Below are 20,393 nucleotides of genomic sequence, written 5' to 3' on the forward strand. Positions count from 1 at the left end.
GAGATGTTTGTGGAGTCCCTGCACACGCCTTCCTCCAACAAAATACCTCTCTGACACTAAGGCCATAGGAAGCAATGTTTCTTGCCTTGTGGTGCAAGGGTCTCTTGTGTTAGGACACCTGGCCCTACCTGCCACCCACTGCATGAGAGAGAGAGAGACAGAGAGAGAGAGAGAGAGAGAAAGCTGTCTGTGATGCAGCCTGGGGAAGGCAGTCTTCCTCGGATCCTGCTTTCTAAACGACTTGATCTCATTGAAGGCACATAGCTTTTGGTAAACATAATAGACACGAAGATATTGGTGTCTGGACATTGGAAGGGTCATCTTTCGGTTGCTTGAGGGACTTTCTTCAGGTGAGAACACCAAATGCCTTCAGACACCAGGAAAAGGCATGAACCCAGGAGGCAGATGCTCTAAAACCTCTAAAACCACCCCCTCCCGACTTGAGTATTGCCAAGCAGGAAAGCAGCCCCAGTGTGAGCATCTCATACACATCAGAGAACAGCTGGGGAGCTCGGTTTTAAACTTGGATGTCCAACTTCAAAACGATCAAGGAGTCCATTTTTTTTTTTTCTCAGACTTGGCAGAGACCAAACTAGGCTCTGTGGCTCAGTCTGCCCAGTGGGTGACCATTTGCAGCATCTGCTCGGTCTGGGCAGCCTCTGTATTTTGCAGATGAAGAAAATGAGGCAGAGAGAAGTGAGATGACCATGTGCAAGGTGCGAGAGACAGCCAAGGGGTGTCCTGGTCTCAGATTCCTAGCCCAGTGCTCCTCCTGCCACGAGAAGTTTGGCCAAGCCTTTGTGTCACCTGCATCAGCCAGACCTTGCCTGCGTGCCTTCCCTGGGAGGAGTGTGATTCCCGAAGAGCAGCTGTGCCTGGCCAGCACAGGACTGGGGTGGGGGCCACCCAGGGCAGTGGTCCCAAGCGGAGACCTGGAGGGCACAGCACAGCAACCTCACCCGCTCCCACCAAGATTTCCATTTTTTCGACAAAGGCATTCAGATTGGTATTGTCTCCTCTAATAAATACTCATTATTCTTAAGCCTGCTTTAGCTTCCTCACCAGGAAATGAGGCGGAAGCTACAGAAGAGTTTCCATGGCCCTATTCCCGTGACTGCTCAAACCCACTAGGCCACTGTCCCACATGAGCAGCCTCACGCTCCTCTGGCTCGGGGAGGGCGTGAGACTCGGGGAAATATCGCAGCGGCAAGGGGAGAGCAAGGTGTGAGCCTGCCCACCTCATCCAAGGCACTTCCCACGTCTCCTCCCTGGCTCACCGAGGAGGTGTCTGCTCATTCACCAAAAAAGGAAACCGAGCGCCTGGGGGAAAATGCCAGCAAGCCCTGCGCTTTCTCCGCAGGCGTGAGGGCTTATGTGGGAAGCTCAAGGGATCCTGTGAAGAAACCCTGTGTTGGTTTAAAGAGCAAATGGACTTTGCAGAATCTTTGCCGTAAGCCGCCTCATTTTTGCTAGCAAGACAAACAAAAACAGACCTCTTCCGTGTGAATGTGGAGGTCTCTGAAAATAAAGGCTGCTTCACCATTTTTCCCAGGAGCTGGGCTTTTCATTTAGCGGAACAAGGAGTGTCAGAACAGGGGAAGCTGCGGTGGGTAGCAGCGCCTCAGGTCAGATTCCGCCCACTCTTCTCTGTGGTCTGCCACAATCCTGCAGAAGCTTGTGCTTGTGTGTGAGTGCACACGTGTGTGCATGCACATCTGTGTACATGCATGTGCGTTTCATGTGCACGCATCTAGGGAAGTAAGAGGCGGTAAGACCCTCGTGTAATCAGAGGCCAAAGAACAGCAGTGCTCCTAATCGTGGGTACTAGGTCGATTTAGGGGAAGGAGGTATCTTTTCATTTATATCTGCAACCTGTCTCCATATTTGTGGGTCCCGCTTCCTCAGATTGAACCAACTGAGAATCGAAAATATTTGGGGAAAAAAGTATACTACTGAACATTGACAGACTTTTTTTCTTGTCATTATTCCCTAAATAATACAGTATAACAATTGTTTTCATAGCATTTACATTGTGTTAGGCATTATAAATAATCTGGAGATGATTTAAAGCCTAAAGGAGAATGTGTGTAAGTTCTATGCAAATATGAAGCCATTTTACATAAGGGACTTGAGCATCCACAGATTTTGGTATTCAAAGCTGGTCTTGGGATCAATCCCCTACAGATACAGAGGGGGAGACTGTGTGTAGTGTGTTTGTATAAACATTGTTATATATGTTTATATTTACATATATGCAGATATAAACACTTTATGTACTATATTTATATAAATATGCATATATAAACATTGTTACGTGCATATATTTACTTACATATACAGGTGTTTACATTTTATATGCATATATAATATTTTCAATATATATAGCATTGACAGTATTTTCTTCAATAGGGAAAACTATAATTTTTCTTTAATAACTTCAGATTTTTGAAAGGACCATATTTGCTTTGTGTGTGACCGGCTTAGCCAGTTGAGGGAGTTGGTGGGGCCATGAGTGGGAAAGATTATGACATCCCGATCATCTGTGGGGCTGCCTACATTTCAGGAAGTGCAGATGCCCTCTACTGGTCAAAGGAGGATGTGCAGGAGGAGGAAGACCACTCAGGGACATTTGGAAAGCAGCCCAAGAAGCTGTTCAATCTCTTCTTCATAGGCTGCAGTTTGATTCCTCAGGTCATTATTTTGACTTCTTTTTTTTTTCCTCTTGTGTTTGGATAGTTGCATGGAATCTGCTGAAGGAAAGCGAATGATACAAAAATATGAAGACACACTCTTGTTACTGGACAAGTAAGCAGCTTCCCGGAATGTTGCATTTGGTTGTTGCTGTAGATTCCCTGGCAGCTCCGTGCTTTGTGTTGTCACCGCAGCCTGTGTGGGTGTGGGCGTGATATTTCTGGGCGGCACACACAGGGTCTGTGGAGATGGCAGCTCTGCTCTAGAACAAGCACTTTCCCAACGTGGTTTTGCTCGAGAGCAGACTCTGCAGAGCTGGAAGAAATGGGGACGCTGCTCGTGGCACTCTGAGATCGGAGTCACAGAAAAGCACAGCTGCTCACCCAGCAGAGAGCCACCGTCCGTGCTACCCAAGGGAAAACAGATTTGGAAAATACTCCTTGCATGCTTTTATGGAGAAAGCATAAGAAGCCACATTTTATATGGGCTCATAGTTTCTGTTGTCCTTTCAAAGCTGAGTAGGTCTTTCTGGGGACACAGGGTCTTGAAACAGCCCAAGGTCTTGCCTTTGCCTCTGTTGTCTGATCTGTCTCCTGCTCCAGCACACAAGGATGGTAGACAACAGGATTATGAGTGTGATGAGTGTTGTTTTAGACTCAGCCAGTGGGGGCCCCTCTGCCTGCCCAGTAACTCACATTTTTACTCCGTAGGCCCCACATGTGGCTTCAAGTGTATCCCCTCCTGTTTGTCCTCACCACCAGCATCTGCACAGGAGACTGAGCTCTCGCTGGCCCGAACCACTTGCAGAGGCTTCCTAATGGTCCTCCCTGGCCTCAGATTGGTGCTTCCTGGTACCCACACCGTGACTAAATCCCATCATATCCCTGCATCTCCAGCAACAGGGAAACCTTCCAGTCGTTCCATCATCTCCTCACTGTGGCATGAAAAGCCCTCCCTGACATGGCCTTTGCCTCCTTTTCACCACTTCCAGCCTCAGACACACTTTCAGCTCCTTGTTTCCCCACCTCCACCCTGTGGCCATGCACAGCCTCCACCCGGAACGCCCACTCTCCCTTCACCGTCCAACCTCTGAGACTCAGTCAGGCATCGCTTCCGCACCTCCCCTGTGAAACCTCTGATATTCTCCCTATGACCCTCCACTCCCCAACCTCTGCTGTTAGATAGCTAATGCCCTGCACGTCTCTAGGATTGAAATTGCTGCATTGCATTGCAATGAGCTCTTTATTTGGCTGCATTTACAATGAGGTATTCAGTCATCATTTTATCACTCAAGCTCAGCACATAGTGGGTGCCCAGTCAGTGTGGAATGACTGAATGATAAGTGTCCTTGAGCTGAGAGTTGAGAGCAGATCTTATCCAGTCACTTCTTCCATTGTGTATAGAGACGAATCACAACTTTTCTTAGCCCCTCCCCACAAAAGATTACACAGCCTTTCTGCTCCCTCTGATTTAAGCTAAGCCATCTTCAGAAATCAGCTGTTACCTGAAGGAGCTGATCCTGCTTTGCTAGATCAATTTGTAACGATATATTGGTTATGACCAGGTGTGGGGGAACTACGAGGGTACTCAGGAAGTAGCTGTCCTCTCTGATCCTCACAGATATGAGACAAGACTTTATGAGGATTGGTGTCAGACAGTGTCAGAGAAGTCTCAGTACAATCTTTGCCAGCCACTTCTGAGACGTGATCCAGAGACAAAGCTGATCTCTGTCAACTTTAACCCACAGGTCAGTTGGGTTGCGGGAACTTCCTTTTGGGTCCCTGCAAAGTTTCATTTAACTCTGCTGATTTCAAAGGCAAAAGAGCTTTCTAAAGGAATGTACAAAATCTGCTCAAAAGAAATTTCACCGTGGGTTTCTCTGGGGAATGAATCCTGGTGTGTAATGTTTCCTTAAGTCGTCCACATTCACTTTTTTCTCTAGGATTGGACAACATATTTGCTTTTTTGTTGTTGTTATTTGACAGGTAGAATTATGGACAGTGAGAGAGAGAGACAGAGAGAAAGGTCTTCCTTCCATTGGTTCACTCCCCAAATGGCCGCTACGGCCAGAGCTATGCTGATCTGAAGCCAGGAGCCGGGTGCTTCCTCCTGGTCTCCTATGCAGGTTCGGGTGCCCAAGCACTTGGGCCATCCTCCACTGCCCTCCCGGGCTACAGCAGAGAGCTGGACTGGAAGAGGAGCAACCAGGACTAGAACCTGGCACCCACATGAGATGCCGGCACCACAGGTGGAGGATTAACCAAGTGAGCCACGGCACCAGCCCCTCATATTTGCTTTTATTTCCACCAGTAATATTGCAAAATATCACTGGCAAATTAACCTCAACCACAGCCCACTGTGCTTACCTTGAATACATAACTACACATGAAGGTTGTTGGCTGCACACCAGAAGGCCATCAGCAAGTATGGAAGATTTGGGTCCTGCCCTTGAGGAGCCCACAGTCTGGTTGGGAGCCGATCTCTCAAAATTCAAAAATCCATCTCTACCAGAGATAGTTGGTGATAGATCCCAAAGGAGTGGCTTTGGAACTCCGACTCTGTGTTAGTGGTCCTCAGTTGGGTGTGGTTTTGTGCCCCCGGAAGCACTTTTCTTTGTCAAACTTAGAGGAGGTGCTGATGTCATCTAGTGGGGAGATCCCAGGGACAATGCTAAACTTTCTATAGTGTAGAGGACGCCACCTCACAATAAATCAGCACTCATCTGAAAATGCCAGTAATGCTGATGTGGAGAGGCCTGCTCTAGGTAATCAGAAGAGTGGGAGCAAGTGTGAACTGTAGCTGCAATGGAAAGCTTAATGCTGAAGGAGAGAATAAAGCAAGGCAGGTCAACATCAGGGAGCGCAATGCTCAGGTGAAAGCACCCCACAGTGGCATCTGTTCCAGGAATGCACTGGAGACAGAGCTGAAAACCAAGAAGGCACCTTACTGGTGTTTGTCTTTTGAGAAAGCTGCAGTTTAAGGAGATCATCCATTCTCTCCCTGTGAAACCAAGTCAACAAAAGGAGACTAAAAGGTCCATGAGTTCAAGTAGGCAAGACACATGAGTCTGTTTAACTCATTTAACTTCTTGGAGCAACTTTGTCAGGATTCATTGTGAGCAATGTTGAACACTAACTACCCAGAGATAGGTGATGGATTACCAAGGGAGGCCACAGTCATGTTACAATACAGCAATGAACTCCTTAGTTTGAGACAATATTGACGCTCGACCGGCCTCCTTTGTATATGCCAAGGGTAAAAACTCTTCTGCCTCTATGTGTAGCACACAGTGGGAACTTTACAAGTGTATATAGATGATACAAGGGAAAGGAGTTTTGGTACCTCATATGGGCGCTGGTTCATGTCCCAGCTGCTCCACTTCCAGTCCAGCTCTCTACTGTGACCTGGGAAAGCAGTGGATGGCCCAAGTCCTTGGGCCCCTGCACCTGCGTGGGAGACCTGGGAAGAAGCTCCTGGCTCCTAGCTGCGGATCAGCTCGGCTCTGGCTGTTGCAGTCATTTGGGGAGTAAACCAGCGGATGGAAGACCTCTCTTCCTCTGGTTCTACCTCTCTCTGTAACTGTATTTCAAATAAATAAAATAAATCTTTTTAAAAAAGGAAGGGAAAGGAATGAATTAAGAAAGGAAAGGGGGAAAACAAATATCTAACCTATTAAGATGAATTCAGGGAAGATCAGTACAAGCATAACAAGTCAATGAAGAGCTACAGTTACCCCTCAACACACAACTTCAAGCAATATGGCCATGGCTGTGCTGTTAATATTAAGAATGCACAGTAACACATTTATCAGGGACACGATCATAGACTTTTCCCTATGGGAATAGGACAAGAATTGCATAGGTTACATTTTTTAATTTGTGTAAATTATTTACTTAAACTATTTTAAATATCCCATGTGGTGAATTTGCATTATTTCTAGTTTTATACAGTCTGTATTTCATTGATTCTAGGATGCATGTTTTTCATATTTAATCTCTGAAATTGGTATGTATTTATAGTTTAATAAACACTTTTTTCTTTGTACTTCAGTGATTCTTACAATTGGTGACATCTTAAATTAGGTGAATTATGGTATAAATAATAATGTTGCAACCATTCTTGATTATTTCTTTAGGATAAGTGTCCAGAGGAGCTAAAAGGTATTCAAATTTTGAGACTTTTATGCATGCTATTGAATTATTATTCAAAAAGATAGAATTCAGTCATTTTCCAGGCCAGAAGATATCATTCATTACTTTGAATAGTTTCTGGCCTATAGAAGTAAAAAAAATTAGTAACTTCTTTTTCTGGGTATTTTTATTTTTATTAAATTTTCAATTTTGCTTTAATATGCAATTATTTGATTACTAGTGACTACTAGTAAACTTGAACTTCACCATGTGTTCACTGGCCATTTACATTTCTTCTTCCTCTATGAATTGCTTGCTTACTTTTTCCTTTGCTCACTTGCTAGTAGAAGCACCCTCTTTTCCTGTGAATGTGTCAGAATAGCTGGGAAACATTTGTCAGCTATTAAAAGGTCTGCTTCAAGCATTTTTATGTTTGTCATATTTTTGGATGTATGGTATTATTGGGTCCCTGCCACCCACATGGGAGACTCAGATTGAGATCCCAACACCAGCTTAGGCCTGACCCAGCCCTGGGCTGTTGCTGGCATTTGGAAGTGATCTTACATTTGTGGATGACGGAGACTCTGTCTCTGTCCCATCTCAGTCTCTGTCTCTCCTTCAAGTAAACTAAATAAATACATTTTAAAAAATTTAAAAGAAACTGTGAGATAGTCTAGTGATTATGTGGATACCTCTGTTCCCTCTTCAGAGCATATGATCTTGTTTGGTGGGAATACCAGAAGTCTAAATCTGTGGCTTCTCAGGAATGTGGGTGGCCCAAGCTAGTTGATCCCCATCCTTCCAGCCACTGCCCTGTGGTGGGAATGGCTCCGCCAGCAGCAGTCTGTCACTGCAGCAGCCACATGCTCCAAAGCGTAGATAGAAGATAGAGCTCTCCCCATTTGTCACCAGTGCTCCTCTCCCAGGTTTTCCTCTGACTCAGATTTGCTGAACTTTGCTGTTTTCTGAGTTACCTTTCTTCTACCTAGTGCTTGTTTTTCCTTCTCTGAGACCAGATTTAAGCATCCCCAAACTACAGCTACTTTTGTTGATTCTTCCCTCCAGCTGACTTCAGTGCTGAAAGAAATGAGCTATCTGCAACCCGGACAGATGAAGCACATCCCAGAGATGGCAGCAGCCATGTTCTCCTCCAGGGAGTTCTATCGGCAGCTCGTGGCTCATTTGGAGTTGTTGGCCAATTGGTACAACAAGGTTATGAAGACCCTGCTAGAGGTTGAATTTCCATTAGTGGAGGAAGAGTTGCAAAATATTGATCTCCGCCTGAGAGCTGCAGAGGAGACTGTAAACTGGAAAACAGAAGGTAATAGGGCACCACCTGGAGTCTGAAAGAAATGCTGAGACTCAAGATTTAGTAATGTTCATAGAGTCTCAAATTATTCCCTAGAAATCTGATTTGGGTTTGAAAATCTTCGCCTCAGACACACATCCAAGCAGAGAGAAGGCAAGGAAGATTGAGTTTCTTCTTATTCCTTCTCTTTGGATGTGATTGGCAGATTTTCAAAAAATTTGTTGCCATGTACTCTGGGAGGATCAAGGGGTGCATAAAATGTCCTAATGTCTCCAGCATGTGTTGGACAGTCTGTGAATGAGAGCTTTTACTATATTGTCATTATTATTTAATTTTCTCAACTAGATGTTTTTGTTTCTCAACAAACATCTTGAAAGAGGGAACTAACTATTCATTTACTTCTCTTTATGACCCCCGATTCCATAAATCTTGTTAATTGATTAACATATGTAGGGAATTATGTGTAAGACTTTAGGGAGAAACTGAGAGGTGCAGAGGACATGATCTCTACCTACAGAGGGCTCACATGAGTGGGGAAAACAGATATGTACAACCCAAGGCATACAAGTCTGGCCATAATAAGCAAGAGAGTTAGAGTGTGATGAGTCACAGGGGAGGAAGATGAACTTGGATTAGGATCCTCAGAAGAGTTAACATTTGAAAAGGAGGTCACAATCAATTTTTGAAAGTCTTAGAATGCCTTAGTAAACAAGTGAGAACTTTCTTCTATATACAAAAGGAAAAGGCATTTCAACGTTGAATATCACAAAAGTGCTTTAACAAAAGATTGATTAATCCAAAAAAGACACCAAGTTTCCCTGGTGTCTGGATGTAAATTATATTCGCTAGCAACAATACCAATTTTTGTGCTTTTAGCAGGTACATATTAGCTCTTTGTTTCTCTTCCTCCGTTTCAGGATTGTGGTAAAAGTTAGCTTTTTAATGTAACTAGGAAGGAAATTGTTCCAGTGGTAATGAATTAATCTCCGCAGAAAAGTCTTCTGAGACCCACAAGTATTACAGCGCTACCTTTCATCACAACTAGTCCTTTAGCTATGGCACTGTAAGCACTTTCAATTAACTATATTTCTTTTGGGGAGCAGGCATTTGGGATTATGTTATTCAGATTACCAGTAGCATTCATGATCTTGAACAAAGAATTCAGAAAACTAAAGACAATGTGGAAGAGATCCAAAACATCATGAAAACATGGGTGACTCCGGTATTTAAGAGAAAAGATGGGAAAAGGGACTGTCTTCTTTCTCTCGATGATCAGCATGATCGAATGGAAAAATACTGCAATCTCATCAAAGAATCTGGTCTTAAGATTCATGCCCTCGTTCAGGTAATAACCACCCTCTCTGACTCTCATTCCATGAGTATAGGGAAAGCACCAAGATTTCTGTTTGGGGGTGTGAAGTGATTTGCAAATTAGAATAATCTGTATATGCCATTGTCTTCTGCAGTAAAGGATAGGGGTATGAAAAGTCTCATTCTGGTATCATTGTGTCAACATTCATGGTATCTTAATGGTGACATCGCTTGAATTTAAGTTGCACACCTAACCCGAAGGGTGCAGAAGGAAATGCCAAGAGCAGAATCCTAAATTACCAACTACACTAACCCCCCATCCCCTACTCATCCACACAACCTAGCGTGGTTGTCTAGAGTCATCTTTATAAGCTAGTTCTACAGAACCTAAAGAGGTAATGATATCCACAGAATCCCTAGCTGCATTTGATAAGAAAAGGATAAATACATAACACTGCACTTCAGGCAGTAAGGTTCTGCTCTGTGTTGTGATCAGGTCATGTCCCAGCATCAAAGACCATAGCTGTCGTGTGAATGATGGGAAAAGAATTATAAATGACCACTGGCTCCAATCCTACAGAAGTTGCCATAGGGCAGTATCTGACAGGTTGACTCATGCCAGGAGTGGGGAGTGAATCATAATTGTTATCCATGGATTGTCTGTGTTTGAAGCACAATAAAACTGGTGAGCCTGAAGCAATGATGATGACCAGAGTTAAATAGAGGAGATAATTGCCTCAATTCTGGCTTTGAGAGATAGAGTCCCTCAACTTAATTTATTTTTAACTCCTTCTGGACCCATTTTCAGTAATTCAGTAGCTGGTGTAGAGCCTAAACATTCACTGTTCATCCATCATTCACCCATCTATCAACTGTTTCCATAATTGTCCTAGGCACTATATTAAACACCAAGAAAATATAAGATGCAGTCCCTGCTTTAAAGGAGAAGAAAACCAACAGGCAAAACCAAGAAATTAGTTAATATTTTAAGTTTTAAAACTGTGTATGTATGTGTTTATTTATCTACCCATCATCTATTATCTATCTATCAATTGATCTATCAACATCTATCAAATAACAAATATTCAAATCCATGTTCCTGAAAGTTAGAATGAGAGAAAAATTTAGAGAATTAAAGTGTCTAATCAGTGAGATAAGCACAATAAACTAAATATGTGTGTGTGTTTAACATTTTAGTTTCACAGAGACCAAGCAGAAAATAACTAAAAATGACCTCAAGCCAAACTACTTGTCACAAAATTTATTCTACAAGTTCAGACATTAATAACTCCTATTATAACACAACAGTAATTCACATTGATTTAGTGTCTACCACATGTCAAGCACTATTCTAATTACTGTGCATGTATTATTTCATTTAATCCTCATAAAAGTCATGGGTACTCTCATTCTTATTTTTTTGTGAGAAAACAAAGAGACAGTCAGATTAAATTAATTACCTACAGCCACCCTGCTAATTCAAGGCAAATTTGGCTTATTCTAACTCTACATTTATCCAGTGAATTGTTCACTTCAGAATAGTTAATTGCATATTATGTGAACTTCACCTCAATACATTTTTGAAAAAAAAAAAAATCCACACTGTCCTAGCTGTTTGGAAATTTATACCACATCATGATCACCCCACTATGTGTTAGAGCCCCAGAACTCATTCCTCCAAACTGACTATAACTTGGTACCTACTGACCAATTTTCTTCTCATCTCCCCTCTTTTTCACTATCCCATTTCTGTCTTGAATTAATTTTTGCTTATGAGCTTAAGAGTTGAGTTCATTGTTTTATATAGCAATATCCAATTATTTATATACTTCTTGGAAAATACTGAAATTTTGGCACCTTTGTTAAAAATCAATTAATAATAAAATACCAATATATAGAATATATAATATAATACTAGTTGGTATATAAAAACCAATATAAAATGTGTACAGTATAAAATACCAATACCAGTCTTTGTGGGTTCTGGTAGCATTCATAAGGCTTGAAATCAGGTTCTGTAAGTTCTCCCATTTAGTTTCTGTTTTTCAAGACTGTTTTGATTATTCCAGATTATTTGCATAGCCACATACATTATAGATTCAGCTTAACAACTTCTGAAAAAAGAACTAGGTGTGATTTTGATTGCTATTACATTGAATCTATTGATTAATTTTTTGAAAGATAAACATCTTAATATTGAAAGTAGTAATTAATGAACATGGCATGCCTGCTCACTTAATTGGGTCTCTGGTTTTTCTCTGCAGTATTTTTTTAGATTTTTATGAAGTCTTACACATCTACCATTAAATCTTCCACTAAGTGGTTTAAATTTTGCTGTGCTGCTCTGAAGGTAGGAGCCAGGAGCTCCCTCTGGGTCTCCCACGTGGGTGCAGGGGCCCAAGGACTTGGGCCATCCTCCACTGCTCTCCCAGGCCATAGCAGAGAGCCAGATCGGATCTGGAGCAGCAGCCGGGTCTTGAACCGGCGCCCATATGGGATGCTGGCACTGCAGGTGGCAGCTTTACCAGCTATGCCACAGCACCAGCCCCTAATTTTATTTTCTAAATGCTATCAGCTATCGTATAAAAGCGTAATTAATTTTTGCTTCTTGATATTGTATAGTGACTTCTTTAAACTTATTAGATATAGTTGTTTTGTAGATTTCTTGTTATTATCTATGTATTTCTTAGTATCATTTAAAAACAGTTTTACTTCTTTCTTTCCAATCTTTGTGTCTTTTAGTTCTTTTTCTTTCATTATTGCTATAGCTAAGACTTCCAGTAAGGTGGTGAGAGTGGATATTCTTCTCTCATTTCCAGTCAAATGGAGAATATTTAGTAATTCAGCATTAAGTATTCATAACCATGGATCTCAAAAGTTTTTTCCATCAAAATAAACTTTCTATTAATTCCATTTTCTGTGAACTTTTTGAATAATCATGTAAGTTAGTTGTAATTTTTTTGTGATGTTCTTTCCCAGACTCAGGAAGTTCCTTTCTACTCCTAGTTGGCTGAAAGATTTTTTTCATGATTTACTATTGAATGTTATCAAGTGATTTTTCTGTATTTCCTGAGGCAATTGTGTGATTTTTCTCTTTCATTACTGTTAATGAGAATACTGATTCTTTCGAATGTTAGAATCCACCATGCATTTCTGCAATAAACTCAGTTGGATATGTTCTTTACCTTTTTATAGATTATAGAATCTGATTTTCTATTTTAAAAAGGATCTTTATACATATATTTATGGCTGACATCAATCTCTACTTGTCATTTCTCCCAGTGTTCTTATTTGATTTTGGTGTTATGATTATGCTAGCCTTTTAAAATGAGTGTGAAAACTTTCCCATTCTGTTTCTTGAAAAAGATTGTGGAAGTTTGCTGTAATCTCTTCCTCAAATGTTTAGTAGATCCCACCAGAAAATACTTCTGGACAGAGGTTTCTTTCGGGGGAAGTGTTTGGTAATGATTTCTTTGGCTTGTAAAAGACTATTTAGATTATTTGCAAATCACCATTATCAGTTTCTGCAAGTTGTCTCTTTCAATGCATTTGTGTATTTTTTCTGTATTATCAAATTTATTGGCAAAAATATTCATAATTATTTTGTATCATTATATGTCATTGCGATCTGTAGGGATTTTTTTTTTTTTTTTTGACAGACAGAGTTAGATAGTGAGAAAGAGAGAGACAGAGAGAAAGGTCTTCTTTTCATTGGTTCACCCCCAATATGGCCGCCACAAAGCCAGGAGCCAGGTGCTTCTTCCTGGTCTCCCATGTCAGTGCAGGGCCCAAGCACCTGGGCCATCCTCCACTGCACTCCCGGGCCACAGCAGAGAGCTGGCCTGGAAGAGGGGCAACCGGGACAGAATCCAGCACCCCAACCGGGACTAGAACCTGGGGTGCCGGTGCTACAGGTGGAGGATTACCTAGTGAGCTGCGGCACTGGCCGGGATGTATCTTCTTTCATTCTTAATATTGGTAATTTTTATGTTTCTCTTTTTCTTGACCAATTTTTTTTTTCAAATTTCTGAATCTTTTTGTTCATCTTCTCTAGTCATCTATTTTCTAGCCCATTAATTTCTGTTCTTTATTATTTTATTTTGGGTTTTGGGAGATTAATTGTGTATTTCTTTCTAGTCTCTCAGGGTGGAACACAGGGTATTGTTTTTAAGCCCGTCTTTCTTTCTAGTACAGGCATTTGATGATTTCAGCCCCCGCCCCTCCTCCTTTTGCAGTGCTTCAGTCTCATTCTACAAATTGGATCTACCTCATTTTCATGACCCTTCCATTTTTAATGTTTTCTCTTGTTATGACTTCTTTAACTCAATGGTCATTTAGAAGTATGTTCTTTAATTCCACATATTCAGTACTTCCCTGATGAATATTTAGATTCCTAATGAAATTGATTTCCAATGAATGTTGTGGTCAAAGAAGATACTCTGAAAGATTTCCGTCTTTTGGGATTCATCTTGATTTGTTCAGTGTTCTAAATTGTGTTTTATCTTCCTGAATGTTCCTTGGGCCTGGACAATAATGTTTATTCTGTTATGAGGTATGATGTTCTATAAATATGAATTAATCCAAAGCAGTGGATGGTTTTGCTATGATCTTTTGTATACTTTCTGACTTTTTATTTGTTTTTTCCTGTCAATTACTGAAGATAGAGTATAAAAATTTTCACATATAATTGTGGCTTTATTTAATTCTTTTGTTGTCTCAGATTTTTCATCACATGTTTGAAGCTCTGTTTGTAGGTACAAACACATTTATGGTTATTTTACCTTCCTGGTAAACTCATCACTTCAAAATTAGGAAATTCCTCCTTTTTTTCTAATGATTCTTTCTTGTTTTAAAGTTTTCTTTCTTTTCTGATAATAATATACCCTTTCCTTCCTGATTCATTATTCCTCTCTTTTTATGGGGGGGGGGGTGCGGAAGCATTCAAGCTTTTTGTTTCTTTGGCTCAAACTTTTTCTCACTATAATCAGCATATATTAGAAAACTATTTCTTAATTTTAACAACCCTGTCTATTTTTTTTTTTTTTTTGGACAGGCAGAGTGGACAGTGAGAGAGAGAGAGAGACAGAGAGAAAGGTCTTCCTTTTGCCTTTGGTTCACCCTCCAATGGCTGCCACGGCTGGCGCGCTGTGGCCGGCGCACCACACTGATCCGAAGCCAGGAGCCAGGTGCTTCTCCTGGTCTCCCATGGGGTGCAGGGCCCAAGCACTTGGGCCATCCTCCAGTGCACTCCCTGGCCACAGCAGAGAGCTGGCCTGGAAGAGGGGCAACCGGGACAGAATCCAGCGCCTTGACCGAGACTAGAACCGGTGTGCTGGCGCTACAGGCGGAGGATTAGCCTATTGAGCCGCGGTTCCGGCCACAACCCTGTCTATTAATTGGAATGTTTAGACTATTTACATTTAATATAAGTGTTGGTTTATTTGAATTTAGTTTGACCACTGGCTGTTTATTTTCTATTTGCTTCATTTCTTTTTTATTCCTCTACTCTTCTATTTCCTCCTTATTGCTTAATTGTATTTTATTATTTTTATGTTTATATGTATGTTTATACATTTTTATATTGTATATTTATTATTTGTTGTATTACATTTCAAGGGTTCTAGTTTCCATTTTGTACCTTGAGCTTATCAGTATCTAATTATTATATGAAATACAGGTAATTTGTAACAGTGTGGTTCAATTTAAACCCTCACGTCACTTTTTTAATTACTGTTGTATGATATATACATACATAATACACATGAATATAAAGTATATGAAATGCACATATTAAACTCCATTGTATATTGTTGCAATCTTTTCTTTTAAGATTCTTATTTAATTGAGAGGCTGAGAGATATGTAAAGAAATAGACAGAGATCTCACATCTGCTGTTTCACTGCCCAAAATGCCTGTAGCAGTTTGATCTGGGCAGGCTGATGCCAGTAGCTGGGAATTCAGTCTGGCTTTCCATGTGGGAGGCAAGAATCCGAATACTTGACCCATCATCTGCTGCCTCCCAGGTTGCACATCAGAAGGACACTGGAATTGGGAGCAGAGCTTGGACTTGAACCCAGGCACTCCAATATAGAATGCAAATGTCCTAAGCAGTGTCTTAACTGCTGGGCCAAATGCCCACCCCAGTATTTTGTATTTGCTCACATACTCACAATTTTCAGGCTTGTTATTCCATTTCTGTAGATCTGATTTGTATTTAGGGACCATTTATCTTCAGCCTAAACAATTTTTTTTTTGTATTTTTTGAGGTTCAGGTCTGCTAATAACATATTCAGCTTTTGTTTATCTGAAAATGTCCTCATGTCACCTTTGTTCTTGAAGCCTAGTTGCACTGGATATAGAACTGGGTAGATAGTTTTGTTTTTCTTTTAGAAGTTATGTCATTGTCTTCTACCCTCTGATGATTCTTACAAGAAGCCAGCTATAATTTGTATCTTTGTTCCTCTATACATAATGTATTGTTTCTCACAGGCTGCTTTTAATAGAATCTCTTTTAATCTTTGATTTTCTTTTCAGTTCAGCTATGATGTGCCTAAGTGGGTTCTTATTGTATTCATTCTGCTTGGAGTTTGTAAGCTTCTTGAATTGCTTTTTTGCCAAATTTGGGACTTTTTTGTTAAATTCTGATGTTCTTGTCTGCTAATTTCAACATCTATGTTATTCACCAAGTCTTTTTTTTTTTTAATGAGACATAAATTTATTTTTCTCTCGCATACTGTAAGTCTAACAGGTGAGCACTCCAGGGCTGTGGTAGCTCTTGAATAAGAACCTACTCAGGGCCGGAACCGCGGCTCAATAGGCTAATCCTCTGCATCGGCACCAGCACTCCAGGTTCTAGTCCCGGTCGGGGCACCAGATTCTGTCCCGGTTGCCCCTCTTCCAGGCCAGCTCTCTGCTGTGGCCAGGGAGTGCACTGGAGGATGGCCCAAGTGCTTGGGCCCTGCACCCCATGGGAGACCAGGAGAAGCACCTGGCTCCTGGCTTCGGATCAGCGTGGTGTGCCGGCCACAGCGGCCATTGGGGGTAAACCAACGGCAAAGGAAGACCTTTCTCTCTGTCTCTCTCTCTCTCACTGTCTAACTCTGCCTGTCAAAAAAAAAAAAAACAAAAAACAAAAAACAAAAAAAAAAAACCTACTCAGACTACTTTCTTAGTCTGTTCCTCGGGACTAAGTTATCTCCTGCTAAATGTTACAATTGTCTGTTTATTTCTATATCTAATAACCTCTTGCATTGCGCTGGGCATGTTGGATGTCACATGAAAATCTGGGTGTTCAATTAAAACATCTGAATTTTAGCTTCATCAGGCAGGTAGCTTCCCAGTGGGTCAACTTGATGCTGTTGAGGTTCTTTCTTGAGCTTTTCCAAAGAGGGTCTGAAGAGGACTTGCTCTAGAATAGAGGAGCTCTCACCCTAAAGCATTTCTGGGCTCTCAACTGAATCCCCATGTTGTCTGCAAGCAGCTCTTTTTGATTATTTATTTGGATAGAAGTTGAACATCTTCCAGCATTCTATGACCTACACAAATTCCATTTAGCCTGGTGCTCCTGTAACTGTTTTCTGCCTGATCTTGCAGTCTTGCCATAAACATATATGGCTAACACTGAGTCAGAGACTCAAAGAACCCAACCACCTGGGTAGCCCTGGGCTCCAACTGCTGTCTTCTCCACGTGTTAGGAGGGATGCTTTAGTTAAGCCCCATGTTCATGTGCCATGGTTTGGAAAGTGCCTTTCAGCAGAAGACTGGGTGATCGTGTAGTTCACCTTGAATATATCACTTCTGTCAAGGATCACATCCCTTTTTTGTTGTCCAGTTACCAAAACCAATTCTTTCTTGTGTTATATCCAGTTCTATGGTTGTTTGTAGCAGAGGGACAATACAGTCTCATTCTTCTGTCTCATTTAGCATCACCAACCTGAGCTAACTTCACAGAAAATTCCAACACGTTTGTTTGTTAGGCCATAGTGGAGTTGAACTATTAAAGAAAGATGAAAGATATAGTGATATTAATAGTCTAACAACAGGGAAGAGTTAAAGACAAGTACACAAAGCAATCATAAAAAACAAAGTTATATAATGAAGAAGCAAACAAAAATAAACATCTTAAGAATATCCCAGAATAACTATGTATTATCATTATGTGATAATTTGCATGATGATGGATTTTAAGTCATTAAGAAAATCTTAAATATACTAAGGGAAGAAAAGTGTAGGCAATACATCTTAGAAATTTTAGAATCATGTCACTTAAAGGCAGGAAAATGCTATCAATTAAACCAACGGAATTTACAACATGGCAAAGTTTCCTAAAAGGCTAAGTGTGAGTCACACAGAAAAGTCATTTTAACAAGTTAGTTACTGCCTTCTCTGAAGATATGAGATAATTGGAAAGTTGCTATAAAAAAGTGTTAATGAAAGTGATGAAAAGTAAATGGAACACTAGTACTTGGCCTCTCTGAGCCTTTAGACTTCCTCTCCTTGACGGCCAACCTTGTTACCATGGTGACCCCTGGGTGCCATCAGGCCAGGAACTGTATTATGTAAAAGAGCAGGAGAGGGAGGGAGGGAGAGGGAGAGAGAAAGAGGGAGAGAGAGGGAGGGGAGAGAGAGTTGTGTACATGCATGCATTTTCAAAATTACTCAGTATGGTTAAGGTTTTTAGTTCCTATGAAAGCCAACTGCAGAATTCTCCAGCTCATATCTAAGAATTATCAAGAAAATGCCTTGTCCCTTTAAACATTAAATTTCTTACACACATTGAATCACGGGGTCCTCTACCCTCACTATTCTTTCGTCTGCCTAGTCTCCTACATCTGCTGATACAAATTCCTCCACAGCACATCCGTCAGCATTCAGGAAGCACACCCATTGCCTCCCCCAACTTTCACTCTGAAGTAGCTTGACCCCATCTTCCACACTCAGGGATGGTGTGGGACCCTGTCTTTCCTTCATGGACTCACTCTACACTCTTCAATAGATTGTTATACCCACTAGGCAGAATGGATTGGATTCACATGTAACAGTCAGTTTGTCACAAGAGGACTTTTTCTCCATGTAAATGATGATTATATCAGTTCTTCCATGCTCCTGAACTTGGTTTATATCCTTTCTTCTTTCTTTTGTAGGAAAACCTGAGTTTGTTTTCAGCAGACCCAACCTCAGATACCTGGAATACTTACATTAACTATATTGATAATATGTTGCTGGATGGATTCTTTCTTGCCATCGAGTGCTCCCTCAAATACCTCCTGGAAAACACTGGTACTTGCTGTCTTATGGATGTGGGTTATTATGGGAAAGATAACAGTAGCAGCATCCATTGAGTTAGGTCAAAGTGCAATTGAGTGCTTCGTAACTTTTCTGTAAACGTTGTGGATTTTTTGTGAATGATACCACAGTAAAATAACAAAAGTATTGACTTTCTAAATTGTTCAAAGAGAAAAAAATTTCCGACTCTAAAAATCAAATGATAAATCAGGCTGTAAAGATAGTGAAATCCGCAGCAAAAGCAAGAGCATAAAAGCTAACTCAATCTAAATCAAGCTTCAGTAAAGAGGAGTGACTAAGCTGCGGTAACAGGGGGCACAGTTAGTAACCACAGCTTCATGCACACCTGACTCGTGGCATCGGAAGGTGAGGGAGAGTTGGGGGAAGCATCCTGTGCCTCAAAACTTCATGTACTTTAACTCTGTGGCCTTTTAAGAACACAGGGAGGCTGTGGTAGCCAAGATGAGTGGAAGAAAAAGAAGTGTTTCTGTGTGAAATGCAGTCAGACAAGAAGCAGGGGAGGAGGTGGCTTTCAGAAGGAATGTTAAGAAGGTAATGAGCATTCCTTGAAGCTATTGAAACAGCTAAGGACGTTGAATTTGTGGTGGATAAAGTGGACTGAGGTGTACAGCATCCAAGATCTAGTAAAGGCCAGTCTTGGCTGGCAAGTGATGAGACAGGAAGGTAGGAAGAGTTCCAGAGACTAAGAGGCGACTTGAACCTTCACACACTGGCAAATTCTAAGATGCTGAGCAAGGTTGAAGAAATGGACAAAACGGAAAGACAGAGGTGAGTGTTTTAAAGCTAGAAAATGAAAGTGAGATGAGAGTTGAAGATGTCAAGTCCAACCCAAAGATAGAATTCAAATGCAGAATTAAAATAGGTAGGCCTAGAACAGTGTCCCAATATCCAGGCCATAGAAGAGAGCACGAGCAGGTTGAAACCATAGACACAGGCAAGGCTTGGCACTGAGGGCAGTCAAAATGGGCAGCCCTATGATCTTGGTAGGTGGAGTGGCTGAGGAGTGAAAACAGTCCTTGCTTGTAGGACTGCTGCAGGTGAAGGACATCTGGCAGCAGGACCCAAGGGGTCCAAAATAGTCAGCAAGGTCGGGGAGTACCTTCCAGGGCCTGGAGGCCAGTAAACCAGTGGGGGCATGAAACAGAGGCACCAAGACTTGAGAGCTGGCTCCTAGTGCTTCCCTCAGTGATCTGGCCAAACCTCCTCTGATGTTGGAGGCTCATGGGACTTCATTACTCATCCCTCACTTAGAAGGGCGAGGAAAATACCCTGGCAGTAACAGACAGTGCAGGCAATACACAAGAGATAGTGTCTACCCATGCCCACTGGCTAACTGGTTCTCCTGATGAGGGCTATCTAATGTGTTACTTGTTGTGTTATGAGAACAGCAGAGTGGGAAGAAGGGGATGGAGACAAGAACTGGGGATCTTCAGGACTGCCAAATTTACCTTCCCTCCATGGAAACAGGAGGGCAGGAGCACACCGCTGCTTTACAATACAGCAGCCTTGCACATCCTTTGAGTAGGCAGGAGCTGGACTTGGCAGCAGCTTGAACTAAGGTTCTATAAATAAAATTAAAAGATACTGATTATCTAAAGGGAAGTGGAGGAGGGTAAAGACGGTAGCCTCTGAGAAGGAGAAAATCA

The 20,393-nt window shown here is 41.5% G+C and overlaps 1 protein-coding gene across 4 annotated transcripts in view; it reads left to right on the plus strand.

Annotated features, from left to right (window-relative positions):
* DNAH9 (dynein axonemal heavy chain 9) overlaps positions 1-20,393 on the plus strand; it is a 371,124-nt gene that overhangs the window by 43,266 nt on the left and 307,465 nt on the right. For all 4 annotated transcript variants that reach the window (XR_016223981.1, XM_070061398.2, XM_089317689.1 and 1 more), the window contains exons 11-15: positions 2,737-2,805; positions 4,312-4,438; positions 7,887-8,142; positions 9,234-9,475; positions 18,585-18,720. Coding sequence is in view for 3 of the 4 variants with exons in the window: in XM_070061398.2 (XP_069917499.2) it covers positions 2,737-2,805; positions 4,312-4,438; positions 7,887-8,142; positions 9,234-9,475; positions 18,585-18,720 (830 nt within the window). In the remaining variant the exon portion in view is untranslated. The remainder of the gene's footprint in view (positions 1-2,736; positions 2,806-4,311; positions 4,439-7,886; positions 8,143-9,233; positions 9,476-18,584; positions 18,721-20,393) is intronic.

Source organism: Oryctolagus cuniculus, chromosome 17 (assembly GCF_051225735.1).
Source record: "Oryctolagus cuniculus isolate XC-2025 breed Fujian yellow rabbit chromosome 17, ASM5122573v1, whole genome shotgun sequence".
Lineage (NCBI taxonomy): Eukaryota > Metazoa > Chordata > Mammalia > Lagomorpha > Leporidae > Oryctolagus > Oryctolagus cuniculus.